Genomic DNA, 20,653 nt, shown 5'->3' with positions numbered 1-20,653 from the left:
GGAACTTGTTGCCGGGGGAGGTAGTGGAAGCGGATACGGTAGTGACTTTTAAGGGGCGCCTTGACCAGTACATGAATGAGATGGGAATAGAGGGATATGGTCCCCGGAAGGGTAGGGGGTTTTAGTTAAGTCGGGCAGCATGGCCGGTGCAGGCTTGGAGGGCCAAAGGGCCTGTTCCTGTGCTGTAATTTTCTTTGTTCAGGCCTTCCAATCTTACATCACATCAGCGAGAAATTATGCCGGTCCAGAACCAACTGGTGTTTAAATATGATGTCGAAGCCTTCAAACTTGTCAGCCTACAGCAGGCAGATGAATCTGCCAATTCTCAGCCGGAGATTCAGAGGAGAACTCACCTGTGCATTATTCATAGAATCATAGAGTCCCTACAGTGCAGAAGGAGGCCATTCAGCCTATCGAGCCTACACCAACAACAATCCCAGCCAGGCCCTTTTCCTTTAATCCCACACATTTACCCTGCTAATCTCCCTGACACTAAGGGGCAATTTAGCCTGGCCAATCAACCTAACCCGCACATCTTTGGACTTAATTCATGAGGTTCGAAGCACTGAATCTGGCCACTCTGGCCAGCAGGAAAGACACCGCTGGAGCCACCCACCACTGCACTTTGTCTCATATATGGAGAATTCCACCCTACCTTTCCGAAGTAATTGGTGAAAAAAAAATAAAAGCAATGTTGTGCAGGACCTGAGAACAGATAGTGAAAAAAATGGCATGCTTTAAATAAGTTGAGAAGGCAAGCCAATTAAATAGTAACAGATCAGGTAGATGTTACAAAGGTATTGTGATCCATGAAAATCCTTCCTCTTCCACTGCTTGTCATGTATGTCCATGGCAAACACTCAAGCTACAACTGAAAACCACGAATATTAGCATCTTAATGAGTTTTCAGTTGCACGTCGCTGGGGAAGATTTGGAATCCCAGGTCCTTCCAGTACCCTGCCTTCCCACTTTCTCAAGAGTACTTTATTGCGACCCAAAGATAGGCAGGATCCTCCAAAGACAGCCTTCAGAAGACATTATTCGTGGCTACCATTCCTAACTCCCTCTGCCATAAATATTTATTCTGTAGATAATCCAGCCCTGAGCAAGTGACTCAGATCTAGATGCAGATGTGAAGTTGTGGAAAAATTCAAGTGGGAGACCTGATGAACCCCACCTTCGAACAGAAGTAAGATGATTCAAAATCACAATGTCTTGACCCCAGAAGATGTTACCTGCAGGATAGAGCCCTTTTTCACAATTTTTCAGATCTTTTAGTTCTGGTTTGGGTGTGTTAATTGAGATTCACTTAAGAATTGCTACAAAGATATTACAGATGTTCTTTGATGGCAGGGTAGACAAGTTGAGGAGCTGTAGGAGGGCTTCAGTGGTTGCAAAAATTGGTCAAAGATTGTACTGATGGAGCTCAAAATAATCTGATCAATTCTAGATTTTTGTGTAAAGGGACCAGCTGCCCCATACCAATTTCTCAACTCAGTAAAATGTTCTATTTTTTATATCACTTATGACTCCAGTGTTGTATTTCTCCTATTCATGCCAGTCTTTCAAACCCAATTCATATGCAGATTGGACGACTGTGGCATGTTGTTTGTTCACCCTCCTGGCTGTAACAGCTCCTGGGATTTTCAGTCAGCTGTGGTGCTGTTTTATCCTTGGTGTCCTGCTGCCATTAATATATTCATGTGGAGTGTATCTTGACTTGTGCCAGTTGCAACAGATAAATTATTTCCACCCTCAAAATATTGCCTTTACATCTCTGCCCAGAATAATACATGCATATAGGATGATGTAAAAATAGTTTGTTCATAGCGATGTGGCGAAACATAGAAGTATTAGTTCATGATGCTTCCACATACATTAACAAGTCAAAAGTGCCTAACTTTGCTTCACAAAAAGCTGAATCTAAGACCCCAAGTCAAGATTCAAATTCTGAACCTTGGTACAAAAATCAGTGAAAGCTGGGAATTAAACTAAGGCACATTGTTTTCTATCTTAATGCAAAACTGTGTTATGCCACTGTTCTCATCCCCATACATATTGCCTGTGAATTTGTAGTTTTAATAGTTATGAACATTTAACTGTGGGTTATTCAATCTTAGATAGCCATTTTCAAATCCGTGCAATCTATTTTAAAAGTGAAAGGGTTACTATTGCTTCATTTCCCCGAAACAACAAGGAATGCTTTCCCTATAAATACTGGTAATAATCATTTTTTAATGTCTAAAAAAAACCGAAAGATATGACTCGTGAAATTTCAATATATGTTATTAGAACATTAATTGTTTACAAACTTTTTGAAATATATACATTTTGCAGAGTATCCAAAATATTGAAAACACATGTAAAATATAACACTCTAATTTATGTTCAAAATTTGACTCATTTCATAATATTTATTTATTTTTTATATCCTCTTGAAGTTATCCCCTTACTGAGCCTGCCTAACAGCAGAAAATCTCCTTTTTGCACCTGCTCCTGCTGTGGCCCCAGTGTTTGGCAGACTAGAAATGCAGCAAATTGTAGTATCAGATCTCATCACCAACTGTGCGCCAAGGTTATCATTGAATCCCTGTTGAGAGGCGTTCCCCTTTCATTCCCCAAGGGAGGCTTTTTTTTCTGTTGCCTTCAGTTTTAACTCTGAACTATGATCCCATATTTTCCCATATCTGCCCTCCCATAATTCTATAGTGATGGTGGAATGAGTCATGTGCTCATTAGCAGGTCAGGGCTTCATCGGCCAGAGGGTCATTCAGGTGTCAAAGTCACATAACAATGATGCTCTTAGGGAATTAGAGGAAATGTACTTACAGTTTATTACACTTTGCAGATTTTCTGTAGCTGTAATGAAAGTGAAATTGAAATTGTTAAACCTTAAGGACCATAACCAACTAGAAACTTTAGAGGCATTTCTTGCCTTCGCATATAATAATGTTTGTTGTGCTGGTGAAGCTGAAATATAGAGGAAGCTTTGTTTTCCTGTATTTATTATAGCTACAGAAATGATCATACATTTCTGATTCACCAACCATCTCCCAGTTGTTCAGAATCTTGAGTTTTTGCCAATGTGTACTCAGCATCTGATTTTGCCATGATGTGAAAATAAAATCTGAAATTTTTCAAACAAATTACAATGTTATTGCAAGTGGCATCCTGATGATTAATGAATAAATAAATCCCTAGTACTTTTTTTTAGGGGGCTGGATTTTTTAGTTGTGTAAGGCAGTGTGGTGGCACAGCACATTAATTTGCAAATGGCGTTTTATTGCAGAGTAATTGGATTTAAATTGTGATTCCAACACATAATTAGTTTTGGATCCACATGCTAGAGGATCTATGGTTCAGTGGTGACATTCACCATAGAAATGAGGCATGTTTCCACATGGAGAGCGAATGGTTGGAGGAGACTGATTCTAGCCTGTCAAATATCAATCACATGAGGAAACATCTGGAATTTGATTGAGGTTTGCATGAATTGAAGAGATTCAAAGAAGGTTAGGACAAATCTCTGGGTTATTTAGGGTTTCAATGGCTTGGCATTTGTGGCTGTAATGATGGCAAAACTGTCAGTATTTGCCATCATTGTGTAAAATTTACAGCAATTTATGGCACGTGACATACGCAGTTGCACATGAAAATTTGGAACTTGCTGCCAGTGATACCATGTTGCTCCTCCGGGTGCATGTCAATATAATCAGCATAGAATCAGTCATTTGATGTGAACTTCAGCTGTATATGTACTAACCTTGATGCAAAAACCATTGAAAAAAGTTAATGCTATTGAAAGAAGTGTCTGAGTTTTGGATGCCATACTGAGTCAGAACTATGGCCGAGCAATCTCTCTGACTCTGAAAAACAAAATCTTGAGTGGCATTTTCTCCATTCCATGATTAAAAATTCCTTAGATTTTAAAACAAAAATAATTTTTATATTACATTTTAAAATTTATTTATGGTATTTCATCTTCTACTTTAGTTGTACATGTATTCTCTAACCTTTATTTCACTTTCTGTAAAATGATTAAAAAGTGGGTGATAAGTTTTTTTAAATTCCTGGTGTGTTATCCATGAGAACTCTTCAATTTGATTGGTGGCCCAGTCTGGATTACACCATTCCTGGATGTCAGAGATCCCATATATAAGGATACAACCGCCTCCCCCTCTTAACTCATTCTTTATCAAAGGCGTGAATACTGTGCTATTCCTTGTCTCCCAATCAGTCCCCTGTCCATACCCCTCCATATATGGAATATAGAATGAAAATGACATTGTGATGAGGGAAATCAACACCACGGAGCATGCACAATTTTTGTGGGTGGCCTTGTTTAAGGGCGGAGATGGTTGTTGTGCCTTTGCCACTGACTGCTAAGTCCTTGCTAATGTTTCCCATTCGAGATTCGTGACTATATTTGAGACAAAAATATTGTACCTACACCTTCAAAGAAAAAAAAAGATTCATAATGGATGGTTAGTAACCTTGTACAAGCCCAGGGTTTCCTGGACTTGTCCAAGAGATTAGAGGCAAAACTGTTCCAGATGGTTCTCACCACCATTCTCATGTTCCTCATCTATAGGAAGATTGCAGGCTTCATTTTTGGAATATTATTTATAGTTTTGAGGCAATTATAGACATCATTATGATATGTTCTGAGGATGGAGGACATTTTCTGTAAATAAGGATCCACGCTCCCATTAACTTAACTTTTGTGTTTTTAAAGAAGATTTTAAAATTGTGCTTAAATAGATCTGTAAATACTATAACTCTGTTCTTGCTTTAACTCCAGACAAGAATACATTTAATCTATAAAATGAATGCAAGATTTTAAAAAGGAACTTTGCAACTTGTTTGTGCAGATTTGTTGTGTATTCCAGGCCCCCACCTGGTCAATGGCGAAAGTGACTACATGATGAATTTGGAATTTTTGGTTTTCCAAATGGTAGCTTACATTGCCCAAGTTAGAGAACACTCAAGAAGCTTGACACCATCCTGGACAAAGTAGTCTGCTTGAGTGGCACCACCCCATTCACCACCTTTAACAGTCACCTTCTCTACCACTGATGCACAATGGCATTAGTATGTACCATCTACTGGTTGCACTGCTGCAACTCACCAAGGCTCCTTTGACAATACCTTTCAAACCCATGACCTCTATCACTTAGAAAGACAAGGGCAGAACGTGCATGGTCACACCAGCACTTTCATGTTACCCCCCCAAGTTGCACACCAGCCTGACTTGGAAATGTATCATTGTTTCTTTATTGTCACTGGTTCAAAATCCTGGAACTCTCTTCCTAACAACACTATGTCATAGTCATAGAATCATAGTCATAGAATCGTACAGCACAGGAAAGCCCCTTCGGCCCATTGGGTCTGCAGTGACAATAACTACCATTAAAGTTGTGCTAATCACATTTTCCAGCACTTGTCCTATATCCTTGAATGTTATGACCTTTCAAATGCTCATCCAAATGCTTTTTAAAGGTTGTAAGGTTTCTGGCGTCCATGACCTTCCCAGACGATGTATTCCAGATTCTCACCTCGGAGTGATTTTTTTTTCGCAAATCCCCTCTGACTCTCCTGTCTCTCACCCTAAAACTATACCCCCTCGAGATTGACCCCTCAACCAATGGGAACAGCTGCTTCCTATTCACCCTGTCCGTACCCCTCATAATCTTACACATCTAAAACATATCCCCCTCCTCAACCTTCTCTGCTCTAAAGAAAACAATCCAAACCTATCCAGCCTCTTATAGCTCAAATGCTCCATCCAGGCAACATCCTGGTGAATCTCCACTGTACCCTCTCTAGTGCAATCACATCCTTCGTACAGTGAGGTGACCAGAACTACACGTAGTACTCCAGCTGTGGCCTAACCAACATTCTGTACAGTTCAAATATACTCTCCTTGCTCTTGTATTCTATGAATATGGACTGCAGGAGTTCAAGAAGGTGGCTCACCTCCATCTTATCAAGGACAATTACAGATGGACAACTATTGCTAGCCTAGCCAGCAATGCCCACATTCTGGGAAAGAACAAAAATAGTTGTATCATCGGTCTACAAATCAAATGTAATTTTCATTTCTGGTTAAATATAAAATAAGAGCAAATGCAATAAAGCAGATGCTGACAGGTACATTGTGAATGTGTCCATGGGGATCTATACACACAACGAAAGTGTAGTTCTAATTAATGTAAAAGTAGGTTATAATTAAGAAAATCACATTGGAATAAGAGCTGAATTATTTATTTTATTTCTTTTACAGGATATTTTCCAAAGAGACCAAAGGTCCTGAAAGTTATAATTAACCCATATAGTCACAAAAAGGAAGCTAAACAGGTCTACTATGAACAAGTTGCACCTCTTTTCAAGTTGGCTGACATCAAGACTGACATCACCAGTAAGTTGGTCAGAATTTCATGAGTGTATCATAGTATCTGATATCTGACTGGTACCTGAGCAGTGGGGATCTTTCATTATCTGTATGATTTAATATAACGTGCAAAACTGAAAGAACTGCTCTGCCTGGATTTTCACTGAGTTGAGACTAATGAGAAGCCCTGTAAAAACAATTGGTGGGACCCGATCCCAGGATTGTTGCTCCATTCCTGTTTCCGACTATTTTTACTGGTATGGGATATGGATACTGGCTGTCAGTTCACACGTGCCAGTCCCGCCCTTGCCAGCTCCATTACAGGAGTGGGCAATTCAAATCCACCTGGAATTTTAGTGGAGTTGGGTCCCTTCAGTAAGTATATGTGGTTCATGGCCTTTCAGAGTAGGTGTGACCCATGGTGAGATGACTGTCAAATGGGAAACCAATAAAAAAGCCACCTGGGCCCTATTTGACCATTTTGATTCTAAGTGCTGGGCGGACTTGAAACTGGGACTGTTTCAGATCCGACTTTTAGACCCGTTCTCAGGTGCCCCCATATGCACTCTGCCTGAAAAAATATCAGCAATTCCGAATCGTGCTGCAGAAGCCTGTAGCCGAGGCTTAATGTGCCTGAAATCCTGCAGCTCCGATCAGCGCCTCCAAGTGTGCATGTGCAGAAAAAAAATTATAGAATGCGGCTCCCCTGCCACATCGCTCCCGGGCCGGATAATGCCTCCCCCCGCCCCCACAGATATTGCCCCACCCCCCCAACATTACGGACCCCCTTATCCCCCCCACCCCCTCCGCTACCCAGACCAATCATGGGCCCCTCCCCCTTTCCTCCCCCACCGATCTCAGGCAGAGTGGCAGCAGACCCCCCTTCCCCTCCCACTGATCTCAGAGTGGCAGCGGACCCCCTCTTCCCCCTCACCAATCTCGGGCAGAGTGGCAGCAGATCCCCCCCTTCCCTCTCACAGATCACAGGCAGAGTGGCAGCGGACCCTCCCTTCCCCTCACTGATCAAAGGCGGAGTGGCAGCGGACCCCCCTTCCCCCCCTCCACCGATCGCAAGCAGAGAGCCATCGGATGCTTGGCACTTACGTCCTCACTAACTGGAGCACCCGACTCGGACTTTTGTAGAGCATGTCTGTTTCATGCTGAATCTGGATGGGCGAACACGGTGGTAAAGGGAGAAGTGTCAATAATGTTGTCAATAAGGCAAATGCATTTAAATGGCCGTCACGCCTGTTTCGGACATGATGCCGATCGCAGCCATTTTCAGGCCTTGGTAAAGGGGGAACGGGCGCGGAGGTGTGTGCGGATCACGCTACTTGCCTCACGCCCGACTTTACCAAGTTTTCGAGTGTACTAACTTGATGGTAACATCGGGCCCCAGGTCCTAGAATTCTTCCATTGACAGGTGTTGAAATATAAAACAAACATTTATTCTTTCAGTTTCAGTCGTAAGATGCAGCATTCTGAGTTATATTTGTTTTACTGCAGTGATTGATTATAGGACTTTGTCCAGCAAAAGTAAGTTGCTGATTACATTGATCAGAATCATGTAAGTGTTGAGATGTATTCGAATACTTTTCCTATTTGAAAACTGCTCTAATGCATGCAAAACTGAAGAAAACATTGTTTGCCATCTCTAGTGTAATAATCTGAAATGATTTTAACACTCAAGGTCCTAATAAAATGAAAATAAATCTTTCAGCAGCTTTGACTTGGAGAAAAAAAGCCTCCACCCTACATATGTATTGCTTTGATTGACAGGGTGTCAGGTGTATCTTAGAAAAAAAAGGCTACCTGGTTTTTCAATTTCAAGTCCATTTACATTTTTAAGGGTTTATTATTATAGTTGAGCCCATTATGATGGTTTGACTGGGTTTCAAAAGTCAAGAGTGACTAATCTCAACGGGGGGGAGGGGGGGGGGCGGGTGGCGGGCTGTGCTCACATTTTGGTTGACAGTTTTAAGAAGTTACCAAAAGGATTATATGTCTTTAATGTGGTTAGTGAAATAGATGTCTTTATTTTTACAACAGTTTACCGCTTGAGGAGATTTACATTTTCTAAATGGGTTTCATAGAACATAGAACATTACAGCGCAGTACAGGCCCTTCGGCCCTTGATGTTGCGCCGACCAGTGAAACCAATCTAAAGTCCATCTAACCTACACTATTCCAATATCATCCATATGTTTATCCAATGACCATTTAAATGCCCTTAATGTTGGCAAGTCCACTACTGCTGCATGAATGATGTTTTTTCAATATAAACTATGTTTGAGTAAGAGCATTATTATATAGTTATCGTATTTTCCATCTCCATTTCAAAGTCCTAGCTCCTGAGGTCTGCCATAGTAGACACTGGGTGAGTGTATATAGATGATATGTGAGGGCATGCAGGGGAATGTCAGTTAATACAAGGGGGCATGGAATCATGAAGAGGTCATGGGGAATATGACGGGGGAATATGGAATATGAGGGGGCAGGGATGGTACATGTGGGGTGGGTGGGAGAAGGATGAGGGTTTGACTACTGGTGTTCACATTAAAGCTGGGCCGATGCCCCAGTAAGCAAGAAGGATGATCTAGCCTGATAACCTGGCCATCCACCCATCTCTCTTGTCAACTTTGGCCTCCCGGCCCACCTCCTCAGAATGAAAATATGGCAACTTGGGGCCTTTATAAAGGAGACTGGTTGGGAAGTTTCCTGCCTTGACTTTCCCAGCCCCTCTATGACTTTCCCAGCTCCTAATCCCTGCCTTGACTATGAATATAGATTAATTGAACCTTTTATTAGATGTATATCCTTTCTGATTTAAAAAAATACAGATATGGAGCACAATTATTATATTGAAATGTGTTGTAATTTAAGAAATATTATCATGTACAGCTATCCCTGTAACCCCACACATTTACCATGGTTAATCCATCTAACCTACACATGTTGGGACTCTCATGGTAGTGCATTTTCTGATACTATTTCACTTACAGCAATTAATCTTTTATACTCTCTTCTTTAGCCTGTTATGGGTGGGGAGAGGTGCTAATAGGATAACTCCACATCCATTGTTTGCTCATTTCTTGGTTGTTCTCACCAAGATGTATATTTTTAGAGGGGGTGTTTTTAAATCCCTTTTGGGTTTAAAAGTGCAGCTTTGGACAGAGTGTGGAAGTTTGATGAGAAGAGGAGTTCAGTGACAAGGGGAGGGTGGTATTCCTTTGGTTTTCTAACTTTTTAACCTAGTAGGAATTGGTTTCTGCTGTTCCACAGAGTATGAAGTGAGCTGTTGGCGAATATCTGGTACATATCCAGTAAGTGGTCAAAGTCTATTTTCCAAAGGTTTAAATTTGTCCTGAAGTCTGTGATAAAGTTAATTAATATCTGAAAGATAATAAATAATTAAGTAATTAGTTAAAGATCATAAGTATTGCAGGACAGTTTATGTAACAAGGCTGCAGCATTTAGAAGCTCATGGATGCACGTCTGCAATAAGTCACTACAGCTTGAGGAGCTTCAGCTCAGAGTCACTGAGCTGGAGTCTGAGCTGTGGTAGTGCGATACATCGGGGGGAAGAGAGTTACCTGGCGGCTTTGTTTCAGGAGGCAGTCACACGCCTTAAAATGGAAACTTCTGGTTTGGAAAGTGGTCAGGGTGAGGAGGGGTGACTGCCACTGAGGTAGGTAATGGGACCTAGAGGGCAGGAGTGTCCAACTCTGCAATTGTCCAGCAGATTTGAGGTTCTTTCAACTTGTTTGGATAAGAGTGGGTGCTACAGGATGGATGAGTTGACTGACCATGGCACTGTTGTCCAGGAAGCCATTCACATGGACGGGGGTAGGGACGGTGGGGTGGGAGGGGGGCTGGTGGTGGGTGGGCAAAAGAAGGTAGTGGTAGTAGAGGACAGCATAGTGAGGGGGATTGACATTGTTCTCTGTAGCAAGAAGCGAGAGTGCAGATGGCTGTGTTGCCTGTGCCTGTCCGTATCAGATTTGGGACATCTTGCTCTAAGCTGAAAAGGAACTTGCAGTGGGAGGGAGAGGATCCCGTTGTTGTGGTCCATGTAGGTAACAACGGCCATGCCTGCCAACAACCCGGAATGCCCGACCATGCAGACCCATCTACCGACGCAGGAACTGCAAGCAAGGCAACAAATCCTTCATCCACACACTGACCAGAGCAAAGAACCTCATTGGACACAACCATACCCTTAACACCGCAAAATTCTCTCACCGTCTCCCAGGCTCGAAAAAAAGCGGCCACTCCAGGAAGCATGGAAAACATGCAGGCCTGCAGGTGAGAATGAAACAATGTGGTCCCAAGGCCCCCCTCCCCAGCTTACTGCTTGCAAATGTCCAGTCTCTGGAAAACAAGCTAGACGAACTTAGAGCCAGACTCACTTTCCAAAGAGAACTGAGGGACTGCTGTGAACTCTGTTTCACGGAGACGTGGCTCACTCCTGCTTCACCAGACAGTGCCCTACAACCAGAGGGCTTCTCAATCCATCAAATCGACTGTACGGCGGCCTCGGGCAAGGCTAGGAGAGGTGGAGTCTGCTTCCTATTCACTACCTCGTGGTGCCTAGACATAACAACACTGGCAACTTTCTGCTTCCCAGACCTAGAATATTTGATGCTAAAATGCCGCCCTTGCTACCTTCCACAGGAGTTCACCTCTGTTATCCTGATGGCAGTTTACATCCCACCCCAGGCAGACGTAAAGATTGTGCTGGATGAAATATACACCACTATGAATAGCTTTGAGACGAAACATCCTGGCCGGGGACTTCAATCAGGCCAAGCTCAAGAGCATATTACCAAGTTATCACCAACACGTCTCCTGTTCCACCAGAGGCTCAAACATCCTAAACCACTGCTACACAAATATCAAACATGCCTACCGCTCTATCGTTCGCCCACACTTTGGCAAATTAGACCACAAGGCTGTGCTCCTGCTCCCGGCTTACAAGCAAAAACTGAAGCGAGAGAATCCATCAAAGAAAGTTGTGCAATGTTGGTCTGAGGAATCAGATGATCTCCTACGGGGCTGTTTGGAATCAGTGGACTGGTCAGTATTTAAACACTCTGCAACCAGCCTGAACGAGTACGCCACTATGATAACTGACTTCATTAGTAAGTGTGTAGAAGACCATGTGCCAAAGAAGCAAATCCGTGTGTTCCCCAACCGGAAACCATGGACGAACAGGAATATCCACTGCTTGCTGAAGTCCAGGTCTGAGACATTCACATCAGGTGACATTGACCTATACAATCTAAGGAGACCCATCAAAGATGTCAAAAGACAGTACCAGACCAAGCTAGGGTCCCAGGCTAGCCATACCGACCTCTGCTGATTATGGCAAGGTCTGCAAGACATGATATAGGCTACAAGATGAAGGCATGTAAAATTGCCGGCTCCAACGCACCCCTCCCTGATGAGCTCAATGCGTTCTACGCCCGTTTTGAGCAAGAGGTCAGCGACAGCATGCCCTCCACCCTGGAAGCCCTGGATGAACCTGTATCTGGGGTCACCATTGCAGATGTCAGGGCAGCTTTCTTGAAGGTCAACCCACGGAAAGCGACTGGTCTGGATGGGGTACCCGGACGAGCACTCAGATCCTGCACGGATCAGCTGGCGGGGGTATTCACAGACATCTTCAACCTCTCTTTACAACAATCTGAGGTCCCTATCTGCTTCAAGAAGGCGACCATCATCCCGGTACCCAAGAAAAATCAAGCAGCATGCCTTAATGACTATCAGCCGGTGGCTCTGACATCCATCATTATGAAGTGCTTGTAAAGGCTAGTCATGGCACGAATCAGTTCCAACCTCCCGGACTACCTGGATCCACTACAGTTTGCCTACCGCTGCAACGGGTCCACAGCAATCACCATCTCCCTATCCCTGCGCTCAACCCTGGAACACCGAGATAACAAGGGCACCTATGTCAGACTCCTATTGATTGACTACAGCTCAGCCTTCAACACCATTATTCCTACGAAACTCATCTCCAAACTCCGTGGCCTGGGCTTCGGCACCTCCCTCTGCGACTGGATCCTGAACTTCCTAACTCACAGACCACAATCAGTAAGGATAGGCAACAGCACCTCCTCCATGATCATCCTCAACACTGGTGCCCCACAAGGCTGTGTCCTCAGCCCCTACTATACTTCTTATACACTCATGACTCTGTGGCCAAATTCCCCACCAATTCGATTTTCAAGTTTGCTGACGACATCATCGTAGTGGGTCGGATCTCAAACAATGATAAGACAGAGTACAGGAATGAAATAGAGAATCTGGTGAACTGGTGCGGCAAAATAATCTCTCTCTCAATGTCAACAAAACGAAGGAGATTGTCATCAACTTCAGGAAGCCTTAGGAGAACATGCCCCTGTCTATATCAATGGGGACGAAGTAGAAAGGGTTGAGAGCTTTTTAGGTGTCCAGATCACCACCAACCTGTCCTGGTCCCCCCATGCCGATACTATAGTTAAGAAAGCCCACCAACGCCTCTACTTTCTCAGAAGACTAAGGAAATTTGGCATGACAGCTATGACTCTCACCAACTTTTACAGATGCACCATAGAAAGCATTCTTTCTGGTTGTATCACAGTTTGGGATGGCTCCTGCTCTGCCCAAAACCGCAAGGAACTACAAAAGGTCGTGAATGTAGCCCAATCCATCATGCAAACCAGCCTCCAATCCATTGACTCTGTCTATACTTCCTGCATGCATCAGCAAAGCAGCCAGCATAACTAAGGACCCCACACACACCAGACATTCTTTCTTCCATCTTCTTCCTTCGGGAAAAAGATGCGTCTTCTTCCGTCGGGAAAAAGGCGCCTGAGGTCACGTACCAACTGACTCAAGAACAGCTTCTTCCCGGTGGCTGTCAGACTTTTGAGTGGACTTACCTTGCATTAAGTTGATCTTTCTCTATGCCCTAGCTATGACTGTAACACTACATTCTGCACTCTCTCGTTTCCTTCTCTATGAACGGTATGCTTTGTATAGCATGCAAGAAACAATACTTTTCTCTGTATGTTAATACGTGTGACAATAATAAATCAAATCAAATCAAAAGACAGAGGAATAATGAGGAAAGAGGTTCTGCAGAGAGAGGTTATAACCTCTGGATTATTACTTGAGCCATGTGCAAATTGGCATAAAATTAGAGAGTGAATACATGGCTGGTGAGAAAGAAGTGGGTTACGGTTCATGGGGCACTGGCATCAGTACTGGGGAAAGTGGGGACTCTACTGTTAGAACGGCCTACATCTGAACTGTACTGGGACCAGTGTCGTTGCAAACCGCATAACTAGGGAAGGAAAGGTGGAGATGTTTCTGGACATGGTATATGTAGGCTTACAAAGCAAAAGGATATGGTAGCATTACAAGGCAGCTATTTAGCCAATATTAGCTAAGTGTGACAGGAAGAGACAGAGTGCACAAACATTAAAAAAAACAACACAGGGTCTAAAAGCGAGGCAAAATGAATGGCTCTTTACTTAAATGCACATAGTATTTGGCACAAAATAAATGAATTAACGGCACAAATTAAGGTTAATGGATATGATCTTACAACCATTACGGAGATATGGTTATAAGGAGATCAAAACTGAGAACTAAATATTCAGGGATATGTGACTTTTCATATGGACAGGCAGGAAGAAAAGGATGTTGGGGTAGCTTTGTTAGTACAAGATGGAGTAAGTACGAAAGCAAGAAATGATCTTGGATCGGAAGAATCAGAATCCATATGGGTGGAGGTAAGAAATAACAAGGGGAAGAAGGCACTGGTGGGAGTTGTCTATAGGCATCTTAAAAGTAGCCATAACTATAGGATGAATAACAAATCAAGAGATAATGGGGGCATGTGAAAAAGGCAGTACTTTAATCATGGGTGACTTTAATTTTCATGTAGATGGGGAAAATCAAATTGGCAAAGGTAGCCATGAGGAAGAATTGATAGACTGCATTTGGAACAGTTTCCTAGAACAATATGTTGTGGATCCAAGCAGGGATCAGGCTATTTTGGATTTGGTAATGTATAATGAGGCAGATTTAATAAACAATCTTAGAGTAAAAGATCCCTGATGAAACAGTGACCGTCAACATTAAGAGCATTTCTCATCAACATTAAGAGCATTCAAATGCTCGTCAATATTAAGAGCATTCAAATGGTTATTGGATAAACATATGGATGATATTGGAATAGTGTAGGTTAGATGGGCTTTAGATTGGTTTCACTGGTCGGCGCAACATCGAGGGCCGAAGGGCCTGTACTGCGCTGTAATGTTCTATGTTCTATAACATAATAGAATTTAGCATTCAGTTTGAGAGTGAGAAATTTGGGTCAGAAACAACTGTGCCAAACTTGAATAAGGGTAATTATAAAGGAATGAGGGCAGAGCTGGCTTAAGTGGACTGGGAAAGGAGTTTAGCAGGAAAGACAGTTGATTAGCATTGGCAGATGTTTATGAAAATAGTTCATGACTCACTCCAAAAACATATCCCAGTGAGGAAGAAGGATTCTAGGAAGGGGATAAATCAGCCATGGTAAACCAAGGAAGTTGAGGATAGTTTTATACTGAAATCAAAAACATAATCTGACAAAGATTAGTGGTAACACGCTCAAAAAAAAATTATGATGGAGAAGATAAACTATGAGGGTAAACTAGCAAGTAATATAAACCCATAATATAAAGAAGCAAGAGCTTCTTTAAATATATGAAAAAGAAGAGAGAGGCCAAAGTGAGCAAAGGCCCCTTAGAGGATGAGACTAGGGAAATGATAATAATGGCAAACCAGGAAATGGCAGAGTAGTTAAACAAATATTTTGCATCAGTCTTCATGGTGGAAGATACTAATATCATTCCAAAAATACTAAATAATCAAGGGGCAGAAGAATCAAGGGGAGGAAATAAATACAATAAATATCACTTGGGGGGGGGGGGGGGGGGTGGTACTAGGGAAATTAATGGGGCTAAAAGTCGGTGGGTGGGATTTAACGGCCTCACTCATCTTGAAACCGTAAAATTCCACTCGAGGTCAATGGACCTTTCCATGTTCCGCCCCTCGCCTGCTCCAATTCCCGTAGTGGGCGGGATGGTAAAATTTTGGCCAGTGAGTTCCCTGGACATGATGGGTTGCATCCCAGAATATTAAAGGAAGTAGCAACAGAGATATTGACCAGGATTCACTGGGCCCAGTGGTCCCTGGCAGGAGTCTCAATGAGCCCGTTGAATTGGGCGTCAGGCCTAAAGCAGAATTCCTACTGGGTGGCAAACCTGTTGCGATACGCCCTGCCGGGCCCGGTCAGGTTCCTGCCCAGAACATGTTGATTATGCAAAGCTGCTCATTGTAATGAAATTAGTGGGCTGGAGGTCTAATTCAGCAGGTTCCCACAATGTACACCCCCCCCCGCGGGAAACACAAGGAGGTAAGTGCTGTGCCTGTGTGCTCCTCTGATGCTGCGAGGCTGCAGAGGGGAGGTCACCCCGATACCAAATAAACCTGTTTGACTTTAACCTGGTGTTGTGAGACTTCTTACTGAGTGATAGAAGACAGAGAGTTGGGATAAGAGGGACATTTTCACGATGGCAACCTGTGAAGTGCCACAGGGATCAGTTCTGGGGCCATAATTATTTACAAAATATATTAATGACTTGTACGAGGGATCTGAATTGTCAAGTTTGCAGATGACACAGAAATAGATGGGAAGGCAAACGGTGAGGATATAGACAGACATAGACAGGTTATGTAGAGTGGGTAGACCTTGGCAGATAGGAAAATGTGAAGTTAGGCACTTGGTTGGAAGACTAAAGGAGTTGAATATTATTTAAATGAAGAAAGATTGCAGAAAACTGCAGCACAAAGGGATTTGGGGGTGTTCGTGCATAAATCACAAAAAGCTAGCATGCAAGTTCAGCAGATAATTGGGGAGGCAAATAGAATGTTGGTCTTTATTTCAAAGGGAATGGAGTATAAAAATAGAGAAGTCTTGCTAAAAAGAGATATGGCATTAGTTAGACCAAACCTGGAATACTGTGAACAGTTTTGCTCCCCTTATCTAAGGAAAGGCAGTCCAGAGAAGGTTCACTAGATTGATACCGGATATGGAAGGATTTTCTTATGAGGAGAGGTTAAGTAGTTTGGGGCTATTCTCATTGGAGTTTAGAAGATTTAGAGGTGACCTTATTGAGGCACATAGGATTCTCAGAGGGCTTGACAGGTTAAAAGCTGAGAGGTTGTATTCCCTTGTGGGAGAGTCTATGACCAGAGGGCGTAATCTCAGAGCAAGGTGTCAGAGGGTAGTGACATTTCTTTTTACCACAGAGAGATGTAGAGGCTGGGTCGTTAAGTATGTTCAAGGCTGAGATAGACATTTTTAATCAGTAAAGGAATCCAGGGTTATGGGAATAATATAGGAAAGTGGAGTTGAGGATTATATCAGATCAGTCATGATCTCATTGAATGGTGGAACAGATCCGGTGGGCCGAATGGCCTACTTCTGCTCTTATGTATTATGGTTTTATGAGTGTTATGACGAAACAGGTTTCCTGGTAATTTTAAACAGAAGAAAAGATGGCAGCCAGGAAGTCCGCACTTCACTTTTTGCAGGGAGCCCTCATCAGAATGCTGGATGGAGTGCAATAGAGGCGAGATGCACTCTACCCCAGCTCCAGGAGAAGGCCGTGCTCTTGCATCTTGAGGGTCCAAACCTGCTTTTGGGCAGCATGGATGTTTGACTGCTGTCCTCCTCAGTGTCAGGGGTGGAGATGTTTCGCTCGCAGGGAGGGAGGTGTCAGATGGACTAGAGGTGCCTAGGGTTCTTTGGGTGGAGGGGCCCAGGCCATACTCCTGCCGATTGTTTTCCCTTTGGGTTCCCAGGGGCTCCTGTGCTCCTCCATGGGATAGAGGGGCAGTGGAGTGAGATGCAGAAGCCCCCCTGTCCTCTGGCTCTGACACTTGTGGATTCCCACCAGTGCCTGCACCATGCAGTTGAAGCCCTACACATGGAACTCACGTGCTCATAAATGGTGGTCATGAGCTGAAACATGATTCGGACCTCTTCTGCATAGAGTGCATGTCCTGCACCAAATTCTCCACTATGGACACACCCTCATAGTGTTGACCTCAGTGTGCTACAGTGACAGCACACTTGGATTGAAAGCGATGGGACTCCTCCAGTCGGCCTTGCAGTCCAAGAAGGGATGCTGTTATCTCCTTGTGATGCTTGCGACTCTGGCTTTGCAGCTCCAGCAGCTGTGGGATGATCAGATCCAGGGGCACATCATCAGCCCACGGCTCAGCAGAGGTCTGGGCTCTAGCATCCCTCTGAGTGCCGGGTCCCTGGGACATCTCTGCCTCTGCCTGCTGTGGATCTTCAGCTCTGAGGTGCTCACCAGTAAGTGACCCAGAAGTCTATCTACTTAGTGAACCCACCAAGGTGTGAGTATCTGGTGGTGCCGGGTGCAGATGACAGCTGTGATGCCTCTTCCTTGGTGGGGTTGGAGAAGTCCCCCTCTGAACTGCTCGTGTCCGGTGAGTCCAAGAGGTGCGAGGATGGTCCAGCCTGTTTTTTTGGCTGGTCAGCCTGAAAGAGAAGGGAGATGGCATTAGGGCATTACAGAAGATAAAGGAGGGAATATTAATTACTCACCTGAGACTTGAGGAATGACAGCGTGTCTTGAAGATTCTCACGTTTGTCTGCTGTCCACACTTCACCAGTAGCGCAGGTGCGGTCTTCCTCCTGCCCGGCCAGCTCAAGGGCTCTCTCCTCAAAACAAGTGAGGGATCTGAGCTCAGCCATGAGTTCAGCTGGCTGCAGGCGCTCACGCTTGATGTGGTTGAGTTTCTTCTGCAATGATACAGTGAGGGAAAGTGTAGGCAGGAGTCGTGAGATTGAAGGTGGTGATGAGGTGTAGCAGGCATGGAGCTTGAGGGGGAGCTGCAGTTTGAGGACCATAGCAGCTGTTGGTGGGAACATAGTGATTGTGGAAGGATGGGATGAGAGCCTCGTGTCTGGTGCTGGAAACCCCCAAGATGGCTGAGTGAGGGATGGAGTTGGAGGTGCAAGTAGAGACATTGGAGGTCGTTCATGTATCCGGCAAAGCGAACAAGATCTTCTACCAACATTGCTGCCCTGTCCTCATTTGCAGCAAACTGGCACTCTCCAGGGCTGTCACTGTCTCCCAGTGGGGGTGGTGACTCTGCTGCAAGGTCTTCACCTGGAGCTGGAGTAGAGTGCATCTTGTCTCTGATACACTCCATCCAGCATTCTGGTGAGGGTTCCCTGCAAAAGTGCAGACTTCCTGGCTGCCATCTCCTGCAATCGATCTCTAACAAGTAAAGGGGAGTTATTTATATGGAGCTCCCGAGTGATTGCAGTGATTAAGTTGGTGGTGAGGTGGGTGAATCAGAGGGACCAGGAGTGTGATTCTTGTGGGCATAGAGATTTTTGCTAATGAGGCATAAAAGTTAGTCTGAAATCACACCGGCGCTGTCGGTGGGAATCACTCTGGTTTTTGTGCCGGAACCAAAACTCTGCCATTTTTTGGTAAGGCTCTGCCCACATAGAATTGATTTGAAAACAATGAAATAATGTACCACCATGATTCACGTACCATGAAGTTATCTCTGTAGTCTTTTATGTGAAACAAAAAGGAATGGAGATGATTTTTGTTTAGTAGTCTTTGATGGTTGAGGCAATTGGGGCCAGTGGCTAGTAGGAATGTTTTGTGGGAGGCAGGATAAACATCTTTGGCAAGGCTAATTTGGACCATTGTTGTGAGCAGTCTACAGTAGTCTCTTTAAAGAACACAAGTTCAGCTGTTCAACACTCAATTTCACTGCTCAGTGCCTCCATTCAGTGGAAAGCCAATATACAGCATCGGAACCTGAATTAAATATTTTAACGTGGCTTCTGCTTGTTTCAGGGAGGAGCACTGATTGTTAGTTTAAGGCCTGCTTCAAAATCAAATTGAGTTAGTCTGGCTGGCAAATTAGCAGTAGTTGTTAAAACATTTTTGCTAATTTATCTGTTCACATTGAAAAATGATAGGCAGATGAAAAGTGCCTCCATTATCTTTAAAATGTCACTAAAATAAATAATTTTACTGTCGTGAGATATGATCTAAATGTTGCAGCAATCAATTGGCCCTCTGTATACAAAAGATATTTGCATGTTTTAATGTTAGAACGCAGTGGGGGGGATTTTACAGCCTCGCTCATCCTGAAACCGTAAAATCACACCCGAGGTCAACGGATCTTTCCATGGTCTGTCCCTCGCCTGATCCAATTCCCGTGAAGGGCGGGACAGTAAAATTCCGGCCAATGTCTGAGCTAGATCTTTCTACAATTCTAATCAGAGCTTTCAAAAAGAGAATTAAATAAATATATTACACCACATTATGTTTCTGAATTTAAAGTATACATTTTGAATAAAGAGAGGTGCAATATTTGTATTATCAATCTAGTTTCAGTTAGCAATCCTCAAAGGATTAATGAATTGCCTTTTTGAGATGGTGAATAATTATACTATTCTTGCATAACCACAGATATGTCAGTCAGTATATTCTGCTGAGCAGCTTTGTGTACTGGGCCACATGTGCACAGAAAATCACTGGTCCTATAATCCAATTTATTTAACTGTTCACTACTCCCCCTACAGTTACATTGAATGACTGGAGTATTTTGCTGTGATGCAGATGGACTCACTGGCAATTAAATGCAAAATGGAGTTTGTTAAACTGAGACAGTTAATTGTTTTCTTCTTTATTGTTCTAACAAAAAAACGCTTCTTATTACTAATCCAATATGTCAAAATTTCAAGGAGATCTAATCTGTTCGTATATTGATCACCTATTAAATTTATATTAAGCAAATTTATGTATGTACACTTAATATGAGGGAGATCATTATACACAGTATCCTTAATTCTTCAGTGGTTCTTTGAACTAATCTGATGGTCAACATTTACATATTTTAAAAATAATATATTGCTGAAGTTATAACCAAAAGCACACTGGTACCGGAAAACAGGCAAGCATGAAAGATTAATGTAATCTTGCAAATAATGATGCACATTCTTACACAAAAAATCCATCTGCAAGTGTCATGTCAGTCAGCAGAAATCTTTGATGGGTAGATCCAGCTGGGCCGTCTCTTCTGGCAAAGCTGCCCTAGAAAATGCTAAATGCAGTTATGATGCTTAGTGCCATCTGCAGCATGCCAGCTCATCCCATT

General features: G+C 43.4%; 1 protein-coding gene across 1 annotated transcript in view; it reads left to right on the top strand.

Annotated features, from left to right (window-relative positions):
* Positions 1–20,653, top strand: part of cerkl (CERK like autophagy regulator) — a 155,016-nt gene that overhangs the window by 79,020 nt on the left and 55,343 nt on the right. The window contains exon 3 of the mRNA XM_078227711.1: positions 6,284–6,418. Within this exon, the coding sequence (XP_078083837.1) occupies positions 6,284–6,418 (135 nt within the window). The remainder of the gene's footprint in view (positions 1–6,283; positions 6,419–20,653) is intronic.

Source organism: Mustelus asterias, chromosome 14, assembly GCF_964213995.1.
Source record: "Mustelus asterias chromosome 14, sMusAst1.hap1.1, whole genome shotgun sequence".
In the NCBI taxonomy this organism is placed as follows: domain Eukaryota; kingdom Metazoa; phylum Chordata; class Chondrichthyes; order Carcharhiniformes; family Triakidae; genus Mustelus; species Mustelus asterias.
This window is presented reverse-complemented; position numbering and strand designations above follow the sequence as displayed.